Genomic DNA, 16739 nt, shown 5'->3' with positions numbered 1-16739 from the left:
TGTATTCCTTCTCCTCTGATTTCTTCCTCTAACTAGAAGCAAACTATATAAAGTGCAGATGGAAGGGCCAGGGGAAGAGAGTCAGAATAGCTCCAAAGTGGAATTTTCTGGGACAAAGATTGGTTGTTCTCACAGAGGTTAAGGATCACTCTTGGTGTTGCTGAGTAAGTTTAGGGATTTATCGTTTGTTTTTTTAAACCCTTACCTTCTGTCTTGGAACCAATACTGTGTATTGGTTCCAAGGCAGAAGAGTGGCAAGGGCTAGGCATTATGGGTTTGTCTTTGTCATGTTCCAATTACTTCTGGGGTCGAACAATACGAATAATACCTCCATCTCCAGAAAGTTCTGATGGGTACCTCTAGTTCCAAGCTGTCATTATCAAACATTCATTAAGTGCCTCATTTCACAAACTGGATAACTGCCTATGAATGACATGAGAAAGGGTAAACCTTCATGTCTGGGAGTTCAGGCTAGATGACCTCTAAGGTCCTTTGGAAATCTCTCAGAATCATTTCCTTCCCCAAAAGATTAATATGGGAAAGTGTTTTGTATGATTGCAAGTGTAAAATCTACATAAAGTTGCTTATCATCTCAACATGGAGGGGAAGGGAGGGACAGAGAGAGTGTGAGACTCATTATTCTTTGAAAAATGGTTGGAAACTGTTGTTATATGTAACTGGGAAGAAATAAAATAACATTTAATTATTTTAAAAATCTCTCAGAATCAGTCAGTGATCCTATGTCAGAGATATGTGGCTAGACCCTGTGTATAGGGAATAATTTTTAGTAATCCATTCTTCTGCCTTGTCCTGATTTTCTTGATAGAGCCAATTTTCAGGAAAGCCACTCTGCTGATTTTTTTAAAAAATGCTTTAACATAATATACATTGCTAGCTTACCTCTCAGGGAAAACTGCCTTTGTTTCCAGCCTTGTAGTAAACTGTGGAATTTGTTGTTGTTCAGTCATTTCAGTGATGGCCAACTCTTTGTGATCCTATTTGGAATTTTCTTGGCAAAGATATTAGAGGAGCCTAACATTTCCTTCTCCAGCTCATTTGATAATAATGTAGAGGAACAAAGGCAAGCAGGATTAAGTGACTTGCCCAGGGTCACATGGCTAGTCTAAGACCAGGTTTTAACTCCCTTCTTTCTAATCTCCATTGAGACACCTAACTGTGGGATAGCAAATGTTTTATCCTTTGTCAAAGGAGATTCAGTCTTTGGTGAACAGATAGATGAACTACTGGGAAGTCGGGAGAGTAAGGAAAGGATATTGGAATTTGACATCCCTGAAACCAGACCATAGACACAATATATTATGTCATAGATAATAATAATCTACAAAATGAGAATAATATTAGAATCTACCTCCCATGATTGTTGCGAAGATAAAATGAAATAATATCTGCAAAGTGTTTTGCAAGCCTTAAAGTACTATGTAAATGCTAGCTGTTATATTGCCAAGAGTGTAACAAATACTTAATACATTGTCAATTGATTGATCTCCAAATAAAAAATTCTACGAGTCTCTGAACACCAAAGACAAAGTCCCTGGAAGATGATCATATCCTCAGACTAACAAATTTAGCAGAACAAAATATATAAACAACATAGAGAACATAGAGACATAAGCTGAACTACCACTCCCACCACCCCCAGCCCCAAATTAACAACAAACATTACCACAAAAGCATCATGTGCCTTGGATCATTTCTTTACTAGCTCTTTTGGTAGGCTATCACAGCCTATTGGAGTTGGAGAACAAAGAGGTTAAAGGACCCAGAAGAGCAAAAAGCCCTTCATAGCCCTCTTTATTTCAAGAGACAGAGATGGAGAAAGTGTTCTAAATCTCTAATAATTAGAGAAATGCAAATCAAAACAACTCTGAGGTACCACCTCACACCTAGAAGACTGGCTAAAATGATAGCAGGGGAGAGTAATGAATGCTGGAGGGGATGTGGCAAAATTGGGACATTAATGCATTGCTGGTGGAGTTGTGAACTGATCCAACCATTCTGGATGGCAATTTGGAACTATGCCCAAAGGGCACTAAAAGACTACCTGCCCTTTGATGCAGCCATAGCATTGCTGGGTTTGTACCCCAAAGAGATCATAGATAAAAAGACTTGTACAAAAATATTTATAGCTGCGCTTTTTGTGGTGGCAAAAAACTGGAAAATGAGGGTATGCCCTTCAATTGGGGAATGGCTGAACAAACTGTGGTATATGCGGGTGATGGAATTCTATTTTGCTCAAAGGAATAATAAACTGGAGGAATTCCATGTGAACTGGAATGACCTCCAGGAATTGATGCGGAGTGAAAGGATCAGAACCAGGAGAACATTGTACACAGAGACTGATACGCTGTGGTAAAATAGAATATAATGGACTTCTGTACTAGCAGCAATGCAATGACCCAGGACAATTCTGAGGGATTTATGGAAAAGAATGCTACCCACATCCAGAGGAAGAACTACAGGAGTAGAAACACAGAAGAAAAACAACTGCTTGAACACATGGGTTGATGTGGACATGATTGGGGATATAGACTCAAAATGACTACACCAATGCAACTATCAATAATATGGAAATAGGTCTTGATAGATGACACAGTGGAAATGCGTATTGGATATGGGGGGGAAGGGGAAAGTAAAAACAAGAATCATGTAACCATGGAAAATTTTTCTTAAAAAATAAAATATTTAAATTTTAAAAAGAGAGACAAGAGAGGTAAGGGGGCTAGGCAACTGAAGTTAAGTGACTTGCCTAGGGTCACATAGCTAGGAAGTGTTTTGAGGCCAGATTTGGACCTAGGACCTCCTGTCTCCAGGTCTGGCTCTCCACCTAGCTGCCCCTATGTCCTAGATTTAAAAAAAGAAAACACCACGGTGGAAGAGGCAGTTTGGAGGTATAAGGCTAAAGTGCTCAGACACTTACTTACTGGCTATGTGACTCTGGGCAAGTTCCTTAACCTCTGTCTGCCTCAGTTTCCTCGTCTATAAAATGGGGATGATTAATAACACCTACCTCCAAGGTTGTTGTGAGGATAAAATGAGATAACATTTGTAAAGTGCCTTGTGAACCTTATAAGAAGTTTTATGTAAATGCTAGCTGCTAGTAGAAATAATAATAGTTTGTTATTATTTATATATAAATATAAATTTTATTATTTAAAAGAAGTGAACATAAAAAGTAATAAATAATAAACCAAAAATATTTATGTAGTCAGGGGGAAAAAAAGAGGTGGAAATAAAGACAGAATGCCAGGCTACAGCGGGGCAAGCAGAATCTTTTGGAGTACTCTTCTGTTAACATTAACTCTGGTGTTTTATGTTTCTGAGGGATGATTTGAACTTGGGTCTTCCTGACTTTCTGGTCTCCAAGTGTAGCAGTTTACTGATGGTTCTGACCACTTCCATTCTCTTTTCCCCTCCATTTGCCACACCCGGTATGTGGGCTCTCGGGTTTAAACATATGGTACCCATTTGGAGGAAGTTGGGAGGTAGGAGGAGGTAATACAGGTATCCGAGTGGGCAGAATTTCCCCTGCCCTTGTGTGTGGGTCTGGGGTAGCATAGACTGGGTAGAGAGGTGGGCGTTCAAAGAAGGATGTTGCTGAACTGCACTAGACTGTGTGTGTGTTTAACATCTGCCACAGTGCTCCATGCAAGATGCCACATTTGCCATGAAGAAGGAAATCCAAGATGATAAGCACAGCCATATGTTTCTTGGTTCCTCCCTTCCATGCAAGCAAGCACTGAGGGAAAGCCGGCTGCCAGCAGCTTGGAGGTGGGGCAGGGGAGCGGAGCGCATTCATTTCACCGATCCACGGGTGCCACCTAGTGAAAGCCCAGCTCAATAACTGTCAGGAGAGGCTTGTTCTGTTTTCTCCAAACTGGAAAGAAAATATGTCCCTGCAGAGGAGGAAGCAGAAACATAGATGGGATCTCTTCCTATTTTTTCTGAAGTTAGGGCTAAGGAAAGGGAGGAGGAAGAGCGGAAAGAGGGCGGAGAAGCGGCAAACACATACTTCAAATTCTTGGATGGATGAGCTTCGCTTTGGGACCTACCAAGGAAGAAGTTGCAGCATCTTCAAATGTAAGCTGGGTTTCTGGTGTAGGGGGTTAATTGGAAGAGTTCCCTGAGCAATTTGATAAGCGACTGGGTAGCGAGTCTCGGTCGGGGACTTTTTTTTTTTTAATTTTATTTTTATTGTCATGCAAAACATACTTCTATATTGGTCATTGTTGTAAGAGCAAACTCATACATAACCCAAATCCCCAAATAAAACCATAAATACACTGATGTGAAAAACGACTCCTCTTGGGGACTTTTGATTTTATCTTCTCGGGGAGGGTATGGACAGCAGACCTCCAAGAGGATGGGTTTCTCAGATAGGGGCTGCCCCTTAGAAGAATAGTTTGGCTTGTACTGGATGGATGGATCTGTTATTTTTATTTTTATTTTGAGTATTTTCCCATAGTTAGTTATATGATTCATGTTCTTTCCCTCTCCCCACCCCCCCATCCCAACCGCCCTTAGCCAATGCACAATTCCACTGGGTTTTACATGTATCATTGGATGGATGGATCTAGATGGATTGGGTAACTCTAGTCCTTTGCACTGGCCTGTGCATGACAGCCTATCAGAAAATCCTGACAAAATTCAACACTCATTCCTATTGAAAACACTAGAAAGTATAGGAATAGAAGGGCCTTTCCTAAAAATAATAAACAGTATGTACCTAAAACCATCAACAAACATCATATGCAATGGGGATAAATTAGAAGCCTTCCCCATAAGATCAGGAGTAAAACAAGGATGCCCATTGTCACCTCTATTATTTAACATTGTACTAGAAACACTAGCAGTAGCAATTAGAGAAGAAATTGAAGGTATCAAAATAGGCAATGAGGAGACTAATGAGGAGACTAAGCTATCACTCTTTGCAGAGGATATAATGGTCTACTTAAAAAATCCTAGAGAATCAATTAAAAAGCTAGTAAAAATAATCAACAACTTTAGCAACATTGCAGGATACAAAATAAATGCACATAAATCATCAGCATTTCTATATATTTCCAACACATCTCAGCAGCAAGAGGTAGAAAGAGAAACACCATTTAAAATCACCCTAGACAATATAGAATACTTAGGAATCTATCTACCAAAACAAATACAGGAATTATACGAATACAACTACAAAACACTTTCCAAACAATTAAAACTAGATCTAAACAATTGGAAAAACATTGATTGCTCATAGGTAGGAAGAGCTAACATAATAAAAATGACCATTCTACCCAAATTAATTTACTTATTTAGTGCCATACCTACCAAACTACCAAAAAACTTCTTTAATGAATTAGAAAAAACTATAACAAAGTTCATTTGGAAAAACAAAAGATCAAGAATATCAAGGGAAATAATGAAAAAAACGTGAAGGAAGGGGGCCTAGCAGTATCAGATATTAAACTATACTATAAAGCAGCAGTCATCAAATCAATATGGTACTGACTAAGAGACAGAAGGGAGGATCAGTGGAATAGACTTGGGGTAAGTGACACCAGCAAGACAGTGTATGATAAACCCTAAGAGCCCAACTTTTGGGACAAAAATCCACTATTTGACAAAAACTGTCAAATTGGGAAAATTGGAAAACAATATGGGAGAGATTAGGTTTAGATCATCATCTCACACCCTACACCAAAATAAATTCAGAATGGGTAAATGACATGACTATAAAGAGGGAAACTGTAAGTAAGTTAAGTGAACACAGAATAGTATACTTGTCAGATCTCTGGAAAAGGAAAGATGTTAAAATCAAGCAGGAGTTAAAAAAAATTACAAAATGTAAAATAAATAATTTTGATTACATTAAATTAAAAAGGTTTTATACAAACAAAAACAATGCAACCAAAATCAGAAGGGAAACCACAAACTGGGAAAAAAAATCTTTATAACAAAAAATTCTGACAGAGGTCTAATTACTCAAATATACAAGGAACTAAATCAATTGTATAAAAAATCAAGCCATTCCCCAATTAATAAATGAACAAGGGACACGAATAGGCAATTTTCAGATAAAGAAATCAAAACTATCAATAAGCACATGAGAAAGTGTTCTAAATCTCTAATAATTAGAGAAATGCAAATCAAAACAACTCTGAGATACCACCTCACACCTAGCAGACTGGCTAAAATGACAGCAGGGGAGAGTAATGAATGTTGGAGGGGATGTGGCAAAATTGGGACATTAATGCATTGCTGGTGGAGTTGTGAACTGATCCAACCATTCTGGATGGCAATTTGGAACTATGCCCAAAAGGCACTAAAAGACTACCTGCCCTTTGATGCAGCCATAGCATTGCTGGGTTTGTACCCCAAAGAGATCATAGATAAAAAGACTTGTACAAAAATATTTATAGCTGTGCTTTTTGTGGTGGCAAAAAACTGGAAAATGAGGGTATGCCCTTTAATTGGGGAATGGCTGAACAAATTGTGGTATATGCTGGTGATGGAATACTATTTTGCTCAAAGGAATAATAAACTGGAGGAATTCCATGTGAACTGGAAAGACCTCCAGCAATTGATGCAGAGTGAAAGGATCAGAACCAGGAGAACATTGTACACAGAGATTGATACACTATGATAAAATAGAATGTAATGGACTTCTGTACTGGCAGCAATGCAATGACCCAGGACAATTCTGAGGGATTTATGGAAAAGAATGCTACCCACATCCAGAGGAAGAACTACAGGAGTGGAAACACAGAAGAAAAACAACTGCTTGAACACATGGGTTGATGCAGACATGATTTGGGATGTAGACTCAAAATGACCATAGCAATGCAACTATTGATAATATGGAAATAGGTCTTGATAGATGACACATGTTAAAATCAGTGGAAATGCAAGTCGGCTATGGGGGAGGGGGGATATGGGGGGGGGTGAAGGGAAAAGTAAGAACATGAATCATGTAACCATGGAAAATTTTTCTAAAAAATAAAAAAATAAAATAAAAAAGAGAAAGTCCTGTAACCTGCAGAAGGCAGCTTATAAATGGTCCTTTGGCCTTTTGGTAAAGCTAGGATCATGCATGGATCCTGAGGTGGGGCTAAGTGTAGCTATTAATGACCATCTCAGGGTTTGGCACTCAGATGCCATTTTCTCAGCAGTAGAGTAGCTGAGAAGAAACCCCTTAGGCAAGTGCCTCAGAGAAGAAAGCCCTTGGTCTAAGAGATGGTGGTAAGGAAGAAAATAGTGCTCTCCACACAATAAACAATTATTAGGTGCCTACTATGTGCCAGGCACTGTAATAAATATTTAGGATACAAGTAATAATAAGAAAGACAGTCCTTGGATTTAAGGACATTACAATCTAAAGGATGGGACTACACCAAAAAGGAGACAGAAAAGAGTGGGAAGGGACACCATGTGGAAGCCATAGAATGGGGATCAATTCCTGAACTCCAGGCTCTACAGAAGTATTAAGAGCTCTTCTTCTGGGACTGCCACTCTAGATACTCCAAGTTTGAAGATTCCTGAACCTAGCTTTCTATTAGAGATGGGCAAGTAAGTTCTTGCTAGTATTTAGGCAAACACAATCCTGCAATCTAATCTTCTAGATAAGAGAAGGGGGATTTTTTTTTTCTGGGGAACACTCACTTCAAAGACTGTTCTCCAGTAACATTAAACTTGAGAGTCCATGAAGTTGGGTTCTTGGGGGAAAGAAAAAATTAATGAGGGAGAAGAAGATCATACACACAGCCTCTGAAATGGAAGAGTTGCAAGCAACTAAAGCCATAAATATGGAAGCAAGAGACTTGGACTTTTGTTGTTGTTGTTCTGTTGTTTCAGTCATATCTGACCATTCTAAACCACATTTGGGGTTTTCTTGGCAAAGATACTAGACTAGATATGTACTGGTTTGCCATTTTCTTATCTGGCTCATTTTATAGATGAGGAAACTGAGGCAAATAGGGTTAAATGACTTGTCCAGGGTCACATAGCTAATAAGTATCGGAGTCCAGATTTGGACTCAGGAGCCTTTTTGACTCAAGGCTTAGCACTGTATCCATGCTACCACCTAATTGCTTCTTGGGCTTGAACTTCATCACCTCAATATTACCAAGAGTTATTTGGATGGTGGACATAACCCAAGGACAAAGGGTGCCTATCTTTTAGTTCCAACTATGCTTCTTCTCTCTGAGTTTCTATGGGAGTGAAAGTGGGACTCATCAAAATCTTGGGGTGCTATCTTCAAGAAAATCCAAATTCATTTCCTTTCAAAGAAAATTTAAACTGCAGGGTGGTTATAATAAATCTAGGGAACTTGGCACCTCTCTGTGAAAGGTGGGACTCACTAGAATGTGGGAGGATGACTTTAATGGTGAACCTGTTTGTTTCCCTCTTGAGGGGAGCTCATACATCAGAGTGGTGCTTGGAGTCTCCTATGGAAAAGGGGACTCAGGAGAGAGAAGAAAATTGTGTTCCTGGTTTATGGGCTACCGTGAGTACTCTTGAGTTTTGATACTTGGTAATATGTCATTAGGAATCCTTTTATATGTTTTTACATTTTCTATTGGACAGAATAAAGGCAGTTCATACCCCCAGAATGCTTGTAACCTTGAGTGCTTCTTTGAGGCTTAAGGGAGCCCTTTTTTTGCCTTCATCTATAGGGGCCTAACCATAAGCTATATTTGGAGATTTTCCCAGAGTTAATTCTGGGAAAGGTCATAATTAGACAAACAGAACATGATATTCTTTATGCTTATATCAAGATTGGAACTGGTTCGTACAAGGCCAGAGCTTAGGGTGATGGTCCATGGATTCAGTTGGGGAAATAGTGGGCTTGTTTTATGAATTACCTGTTGAAATCAACAACTTAAGATCATCTAGCATTGATAGCCCAGAGGTTGGCAAAATATGCATGGCATATATGGTAGATGGGATGAATTTTTTCTTTTTAAAAAACATACTTTCATTGATGTCTTTTGTTTTTGACATCAAAATAATTTCCTTCCATCTTTCCCTACTAGAGAACCATCTCATATGACAAATAGCATTTTTTAAAAAACTCTTGTGTTCCAAGGCAGAAGAATGGTAAGGGCTAGGCAATAGGGGGTAAGGGGTTAAGTGACTTGCCCAGGATCACACAGCTAGAAAATGTCTGAGGCCACATTTGAATTCAGGGCCTCCCGTCTGATGGGATGATTTTTAATGGCCCTCATACTGTGGAAGTGGGAATGGTAGAAAGCATCTTTTTTCTTTTTCCGTAAAACTCATTTGACAGAAATTTGATAGAACCCAGCAGCCTTCTCCCAGGCATGTTGGAAGGCAAGAACCATCTTGGCAAAGATACTGATGTGGTTTGCTATTTCCTTCTCCAGCTCATTTTACAGATGAGGAAACTGAGGCAAATAGCATTAAGTTCTTGCCCAGTGTGGGAAGCCATTTGATGTATTAAAGCCTTGGGAGAAATAGGATCAAATTTAGGGCCTGTTATCTGGATTCCCTACGTGACCAATCCAGACTGAGGCAGTCTTTGTGTTTGGTCCTGGTCACCTATATTAATTATCCTTGTGACTTTCTCAGAACACAAGACCCTTTTCTACCATCACTCATTATCTCTTCCTTTTAGAATATTAGCTCTTTGAAGATAAAGATTACTTCTCCTTTGTATTGGTGTCTCCAGTGTTTAACACCTTGCCTGAAACATAGAACATATTTAATAAATTAAATTATTATTATTATTATTTTTAACCCTTACCTTCCATCTTAAAATCAATATTATGTATTGGTTCCAAGGCAGAAGAGTGGTAAGGGCTAGGCAATAGAAGTTAAGTGACTTGCGCAGTCACACAGTTAGGAAGTGTCTGAGGTCAGATTTGATCCTAGGACCTCCCATCTCTAGGCCTGGCTCTCAATCTACTGAGCCACCCGCCTGCCCCCCATAAATTATTTTTCATGCATACATATTCATGCAAGATAGTTCTTATCCCCTAAGCTTAGTTTTGTCTCTTTGTCTTCCCTCTCAGTCTCTTCCAACCTCCCACTTATTTTCAGGGAAGTGCAGAAAGGATTTTGAAACAAAAAGTGGGGCATCCTGAGAGACCTGGCAGTTTGTGGTGGTGGTGGTGGAACTCTCTAGAGCAGTGTTGGGGAACCTATGGCATGTGGGGGAGGAGGGGCTTCTTTCCTCCCCTCTCCACTGTGCCTAAGGACATTTCTCACTTTGCTAGCCCAATGGAAGGGCTTAGCAGCCCAATGGGAGGGCTTCCTTTCTCTCCTGTCTGGGGTAAGGGTGCAGCTTGCATGCATGTGAAGTTCGAATTTTGGGTACTCTAACAGGTTCACCATCACTGCTCTAGAGGGATGCTGGATAGTGTAATGAGTAGGGCAACTGAAACAATTACCCAACCCCACTTAACATTGCATGACAAGATGCTACAGTTATTTAACCAGATAAGAATATATCCAGATTGTTTAGTTAGGTATGAAAAGGTTTGAACTAGGCTTTAGATTAAATAAGAAAAGTAAAATCTTTGGATGAACTGTAGTGAGTTGCCTAGGAAATCTGATTAGAGCAGCGGTTCCCAAACTTTTTTGGCCTACCGCCCCCTTTCCAGAAAAAAAATATTACTTAGCGCTCTGGAAATTAATTTTTAAAAAAATTTTAATAGCAATTAATAGGAAAGATAAATGCACCTGTGGCCATCACCGCTTCCCCTGGATCGCTGCAACGCCCACCAGGGGGCAGTAACGCCCACTTTGGGAATCACTGGATTAGATTGTTGAGGGACTGGTTCTTGCCTTTATATAAAACCAGCAAGCTAAGTGGAATAAGGTATTTGGACATTTGCTAAGGTGCTTGGGAATACTGGAGGCACCAAGGTAGAACTATACCAGGTCTGGAGTCAGGAAGACCTGAGTTCAAATCCAGCCTCAATAGCTGTGTGTCTTTGGGCAAAAGATGAATCCTGTTGGCCTCAGTTTCCTTATCTGTAAAATGAGCTGGAGAAGGAAATGGCAAACCACTCCAGCCAGTATCTTTGCCAAGAAAACTCCCAATATGGCAATGCAGAATCCAAAGTGACTGAAATGACTGCACAGTAATAGTGGAGATAAGGGACAGCTTGGAATAAGAATGATGATGGCATCTTGGCCTTGGCTCAACCTCTGTGTCCTAGCAGCTTCCTCCTGGGACAAGGGAGGGCAACAACTGCTGCCAGTTGTCTGTAGTAGGAGTTGTAGTTGACTGGACCGAATGCGATGAGAAAGGGAAAACTCAAGACTCTAAAGGACTCTAGCAGACTAGCTATATTATACCTGAGGGGACTATCTTGAGTGCTCCAGAAAAAGGACTTCCAGGAGCTACCAGTAACCTCTTTGCCAGTAGTGATCTTCATGCTTGAACCTACTTTCCCTGGGGTCTACATGTACTTGTCAGAGAATGTCAGACTTTTTGTAGGGGATATCTTATACCAGCTTAGGCACTGTATGGAGTGGAAATTGATGGCACCTGGGAAATTTCCCAAAGTTCACCCTCATTTGCTACTTTAAAAAAGGGAAATTAATCATTTAAAATATAATGCTTTATTTTGAGAAAGAGAGATGGGGGAAGGGGCACTGTCTCAAATCAAGGACCCAAGAGAGAACCCCTAAGGGATTACAGAGAAAAGGTGGGGCACTGCCTCAAGTGGTTGACCCAAGACAAATGCCCGGAAAATTCACAGAAAAATCCCTTACTTATACTTACTGATTCAATCAAGTCTCCCAGAAGGGATTTTAACATTTTTAATAGTTGGAGACAGAATGTTGAATAGCTTTACAATGACTTTGCAATGAACACATTCAAGCTAATTAACATCTTCAAGAAATTGGAGAGTAGCTTCACAAAGCATACATCCAAGCAAATCAGTATTTTAAAGAAATGATCAGGAAGTTGGAGACAAACACTTGGAGGGAAGTAGTTTGACTGGATTATCTGGGGGGGGGGGGGGGGTTGATGAGAGGTTATGTAAAGCCACTACCCACCACGAATTTAAGGAAGAGAACTCATTTCTTGGGTGGTTCTTCTATTCTAGGACTCATCCACCTGGCATTTTCCTGACTCCCTCTCTCCCAACCACTTTTCTGCTTCCATTTTTCCTCATTGGACTACTTTTTGGAATGTGTATCCTCAACACTTAGTATATGGCTGGATCATGCTGGACTCTTAATGTACATATTATGTCCTCCAATAAAATGTAAACTTCTTGAGGGCTATTTCATTTTTGTCTTTGCATCTTCGCTTCCTTACAGAGTATTTGGCACGGGTGGTACTTAATACATTTTTGTTTTTGATTACGTAAATGCCTTTGTTTCCATAAATTGTGCCTCATCTTAAATAGAGTGAGGATCTTCTAAACGGTTGTTTTTTTGTTTTTTTTTTTTACCCTTACCTTCTGTCTTAGTATCTACTCATAAGACGGGAGAGAGGCAAGGGCTAGGCAATCCGGATTAAGTGATTTGCCCAGGGTCACGTAGCTGGAAAGTATTAAATTCGGATCGTGGAATTCGACCCATTGTGCTATGTGGTTGCCCCAACCCCTTCTAAATGGTAAGATTAGTTTGCTGATGCATTAAGATCTGAAATGAAATGACCGCATGAAATCTTGGCAGACTCCTGATCCCTAGGACCGATGCATTTCTCTCTGAAGTAGGTGCGGGTAGAAGTTTGCTTTTTGGATCCCCGGCAGAGAGCCGCACTAAAGAAACGCTTCCACTTTAGAGGTCGCTGCCGCTTTAAGGGGGCAGGACTTGTCCGTTCCCGGAAGTCTCTCAGGGCTCGCAGTATCCCTGTGTTTCGGCTCGGTTTCCCAGGGTCCTCGGTTTTAGGTCTCAGGGGCCGCTGAGAGCCGGGGCCGGCCATCCCAGAGGAACTCAAGAGAGAACAGGGTCAGAAGGACCCTGGCTTGTCCGGGGGAACAAACCCCGTTTTAACTTCGGGGTCAAGGAAACCCGCAGCTAGGGGGGGAAACTGATCGGCCGGGGCTGGCTGTCAACTGGGGAAAATGGACTAGCGTGGGCTGGTGAGCTCGTCCCTAGGCCCGGGAGATTCCTTCCAAAGGTGAACCGAGGGGCGGCCGAAGGCCAGTCCCGATGCCTGCACGTCTCTGACTAAGGATAGGCCAAGGCTTTCCCGCCTGGGAGTCAGCCCTTGCTGGCTTGTCCGGAGAGGGGCGGGGAGAAGGGAATCGGAAGGTTTGGGCCGGCCCCCACCTAGGTAGGGAAACCAGCCGGAATCCCTGCTCTCGTTGGGGGTGAAGCTGACGTCCGCGGCTGCGCGGGAGAATTTGTTTCTTGACTATGGTCACTTAGAGTCGTTTCATTTCCCGCCCCAAGGATAGAAACTGCAAATAGCCGCTCCTCATAGCCCCAGGGAGCCGGCTTTCCCGGGCGATTGGGGAGGTAGAGCTGAGACTGCCCTTCCTTTGCAGGGCCGTCATGATTTCTTGGCGGTTCTCTCTCAAGACTTCCCTGTCACACCTCAGGGGCTTTGAGGTCCGGCAGAGATCTTGTTGGCTTAGATGGCGCCACGAGCAGCTTCCGTGCCCTCCCAATTCCAGGATTTGCTGGCTTCTACTGGGCACTTTACCCAAGCTAATTTTGACTTCAGACGGAATGGGTAAGGGGTCTCCGGGAAGCTGGGGTCTGAGAGGTGCTCCCCGGAATGCCTCTGATGAGGTCGCGTTGGCAGCCAGCATTGCCCCGGCTGGGCTCCTGAAAGGCCTTTTTCAGAACTTGGCCTTTGGCCTCCGAATGTGCTACCGGGCCTGTGTCCTGCTGGTCAGATTCACCCCACTTCTGCTCTTCTACCCGCTCACCTACGCGCTGCCCAGCTTCTCCTGCCTCTGGCTGAAGTGGCTTTTGACGGCCACGGAGTCCTCAGGCCCCACATACATCAAACTGGGCCAGTGGGCCAGCACCAGGCGAGATCTGTTCTCCGAAGAGTTCTGCACCTTGTTCTCCCGGCTGCACGTCCGAGTGGCCCCACATCCGTGGGCTCACACGCGGGCCTTACTCCAAAAGGTGTTTGGAGAGGAGTGGGGGAAAGCCCTTCTCTTTGAGGGTCAGGAGCCGGTGGGCTCTGGCTGTGTGGCCCAAGTGTATAAAGCTTATGTGGACACTGCTTTCCTTGACCGGGCCTGCTTCCAGAAGCTCGTGGAGGCCTCTAGGGGGTCAGCCTCTTTTGAAGCCTGGGAGGTGGCCAGACTGGGGAGGCTCTTGGGATATTGTTGGAAGGAGCAAAAGCCCAAAGGGATGTTCACAGATCAAGCTTTTCTAGAAGACCTACTTCTCCCAATGTCCTACCTGACTTCATCAAAACAGGGCTCCTCCTTTACCTCATCTGCTGACTGTCAACCTGGGCCAAAACACCTCATCCCAGCAGCTATTAAAGTAAGTTCATAGCCAGGGGGCTCAGTGGATTGGGAGCCAGGTCTGAAGATGGGAGGGCCTGGGTTCAAATTTGGTCTCAGATACCTCCTAGCTGTGTGACCCTGGGCAAGTCACTTACCCCAGTTGCCTAGCCCTTAGTGCTCTTCTGCCTTGGAACCTGAATACAGCATTGATTCTAAGATGGGAAGGTAAGGGTTTGGGGGGTGGGGGGCGGAAGAGGAAGTTCATGCTTTTCTCGGGAGTCCACTTCTTCTCCAAAACTATTAAATGAAAAAAATTCCTAGATTTGGTGCCTACTCCTTATTCCTTCAATCCCCTCCATTCATTTCCGGAATTCATGCCTGCATGGCACCACGATAACATAGATTTAATTGGTTACTGAGAATTATAAAATGTTAGAGATTTAAGAAGCCCTAGAAATCATCTGATTTAACTCTTCTAACCTGATATATGGGGAAATCAAATCCTGTGCAACTGCAGTTAATTACTCATTTAACCAGCCTTCCTCAGTTGTCTGACTAGGAAGATCTCAGTGTCTTCTGTAGTTTTGGATAAGACTATTGAAAACACTAATTAAACTCCAGGGGGCTCTAGAACCCAGGTTCTGCCTGGCCCTGGCCCAGGGTGTACTATAATAAAGCCTATCTCAACCTTAGGTTGAGGGACAGCTGGCAGGGAAATCCCTCCAGTGATAATTGTCCTTCTTTTGCCTAGGGCTGCTGCCAGTCTGCTTTCCAGAGCCTTGTAAGTGCTCCCTGTCCTGGGCTGGAAGTGCCCGCCTTTCACCTGCCTCTCACCGCCGTGGCACTGCTCCTTTTTCTGCCCTAGGTGCTGCATCCCGGGCTTCTCTCTCAAGTTCAGGTGGATTTAGTACTGATGAAGACCGGCAGTCAAATCCTTGGACTCATTCCAGGAATCAAGTGGCTCAGCCTGACTGAGATAGTAGAAGAGTTTGAGAAGCTCATGGTCCAACAGGTGAGCACAGCTGGGGCTTTGCTTGCCATCCACCTTCTGCTGTGGAGTGGAGCAGTTATGGGACTAAATAAGGGTAAATGTAGGAGAACAGCTGTCCTAATGAGTAGCCAGGGTAATGGGAGCAGCATAAAGACCAAACTCTGGCTTCTTTGTTGGTTGGTTGGTTTTAAACCCTTAACCTTCCATCATAGAATCAATACTATGTGTGAAAGAGAATTTGAAACTCTTTGTTTAAGTTAATCAAGAATTTGAAGTACCCATCCTTTCACACTTAGTAAGAGCCTTTTACTAGAAAAAGTTCACCCCCCAAAACCACAAGCACTGCTGGTGAGACCCTTGTTGAAGAGGCTACCAGACTTCCACTTGGGGACTTCCCACTTGGAGATCAGAACTTTGTTGGGGAGTGAGCTGAATTTTTCGGATAGGAGCTCTAGGAAATATTTTCTACTTCCCTTATACATTTCACTTCTTTTACTATATATTAAATTAGATTATTAAGATCTACTAATATTTTGACTTAAAGAAGTTAATTTTTATATACGACGACTATAACAATTCTTTTTTTTTAAACCGTTATTTTTGTCAAACCAAATTTTGAATTATTACTTTTGGCCACCCAATTTTAATTATTACATATGTATTGGTTCCAAGGCAGAAGAGCAGTTAGGACTAGGCAATGGGGGTTAAAGGAATTGCCCAGGGTCTCACAGCTAGGAAGTGTCAGAGATCAGACCTGAATTCAGGACCTACTGTTTCTGGGCCTGACTCTCAATCCATTGAGCCACCCAATTGTCCCCTCTGTTCTTAATACACAGCTTTCAGTCCTCCATCCTGCCTTGTGCAACCTCCAGGCAAGGCTGGCTATCCTTAGTGAGAGGGAGAGTGCAACTTGGGCAAGGAGCATGGCTAGTGCAGTCCTAGAGACAGGAGAGAAGGCCAATCTGGCTGCCCTGCAGCATGTGTGTGTGGCAACGGGGATGGTGGGGGGTGGGGAGCAGTGTCCAATGAGTGAGGGGCTCCAGAAGCTAAACAGAGGGCATGTGGGCCCTGCTCTTTCCTCCCACCTTCATCTCTCATCTTTTCTTTCTCTCCAGATTGACCTGCGGTATGAAGCCCAGAATCTAGAATGCTTCCAAAACAATTTCCTGGATGTGAAGTTTGTCAGGTTCCCAACCCCTCTGCAGCCCTTTGTCACCAAAGACGTCCTGGTGGAGACATTTGAAGTAAGAATGAAAGAATGTAATTACATAAGTGGGAGAGACAGAGAGAGAGAGAGAGAGAGAGAGAGAGAGAGAGAGAGAGAGAGAGAGAGAGAGAGA

At 42.5% G+C, this 16739-nt stretch overlaps 1 protein-coding gene across 1 annotated transcript in view; it reads left to right on the top strand.

Annotated features, from left to right (window-relative positions):
• Window positions 1-13491: 13491 nt before the first annotated feature.
• Window positions 13492-16739, top strand: part of ADCK2 (aarF domain containing kinase 2) — an 11135-nt gene continuing 7887 nt past the window's right edge. Inside the window, exons 1-3 of the mRNA XM_044679007.1 lie at window positions 13492-14445; window positions 15274-15420; window positions 16515-16643. Coding sequence (XP_044534942.1) covers window positions 13492-14445; window positions 15274-15420; window positions 16515-16643 — 1230 coding nt within the window. The remainder of the gene's footprint in view (window positions 14446-15273; window positions 15421-16514; window positions 16644-16739) is intronic.

Source organism: Gracilinanus agilis, chromosome 5 (assembly GCF_016433145.1).
Source record: "Gracilinanus agilis isolate LMUSP501 chromosome 5, AgileGrace, whole genome shotgun sequence".
Classification (NCBI taxonomy): Eukaryota; Metazoa; Chordata; class Mammalia; order Didelphimorphia; family Didelphidae; genus Gracilinanus; species Gracilinanus agilis.
This window is presented reverse-complemented; position numbering and strand designations above follow the sequence as displayed.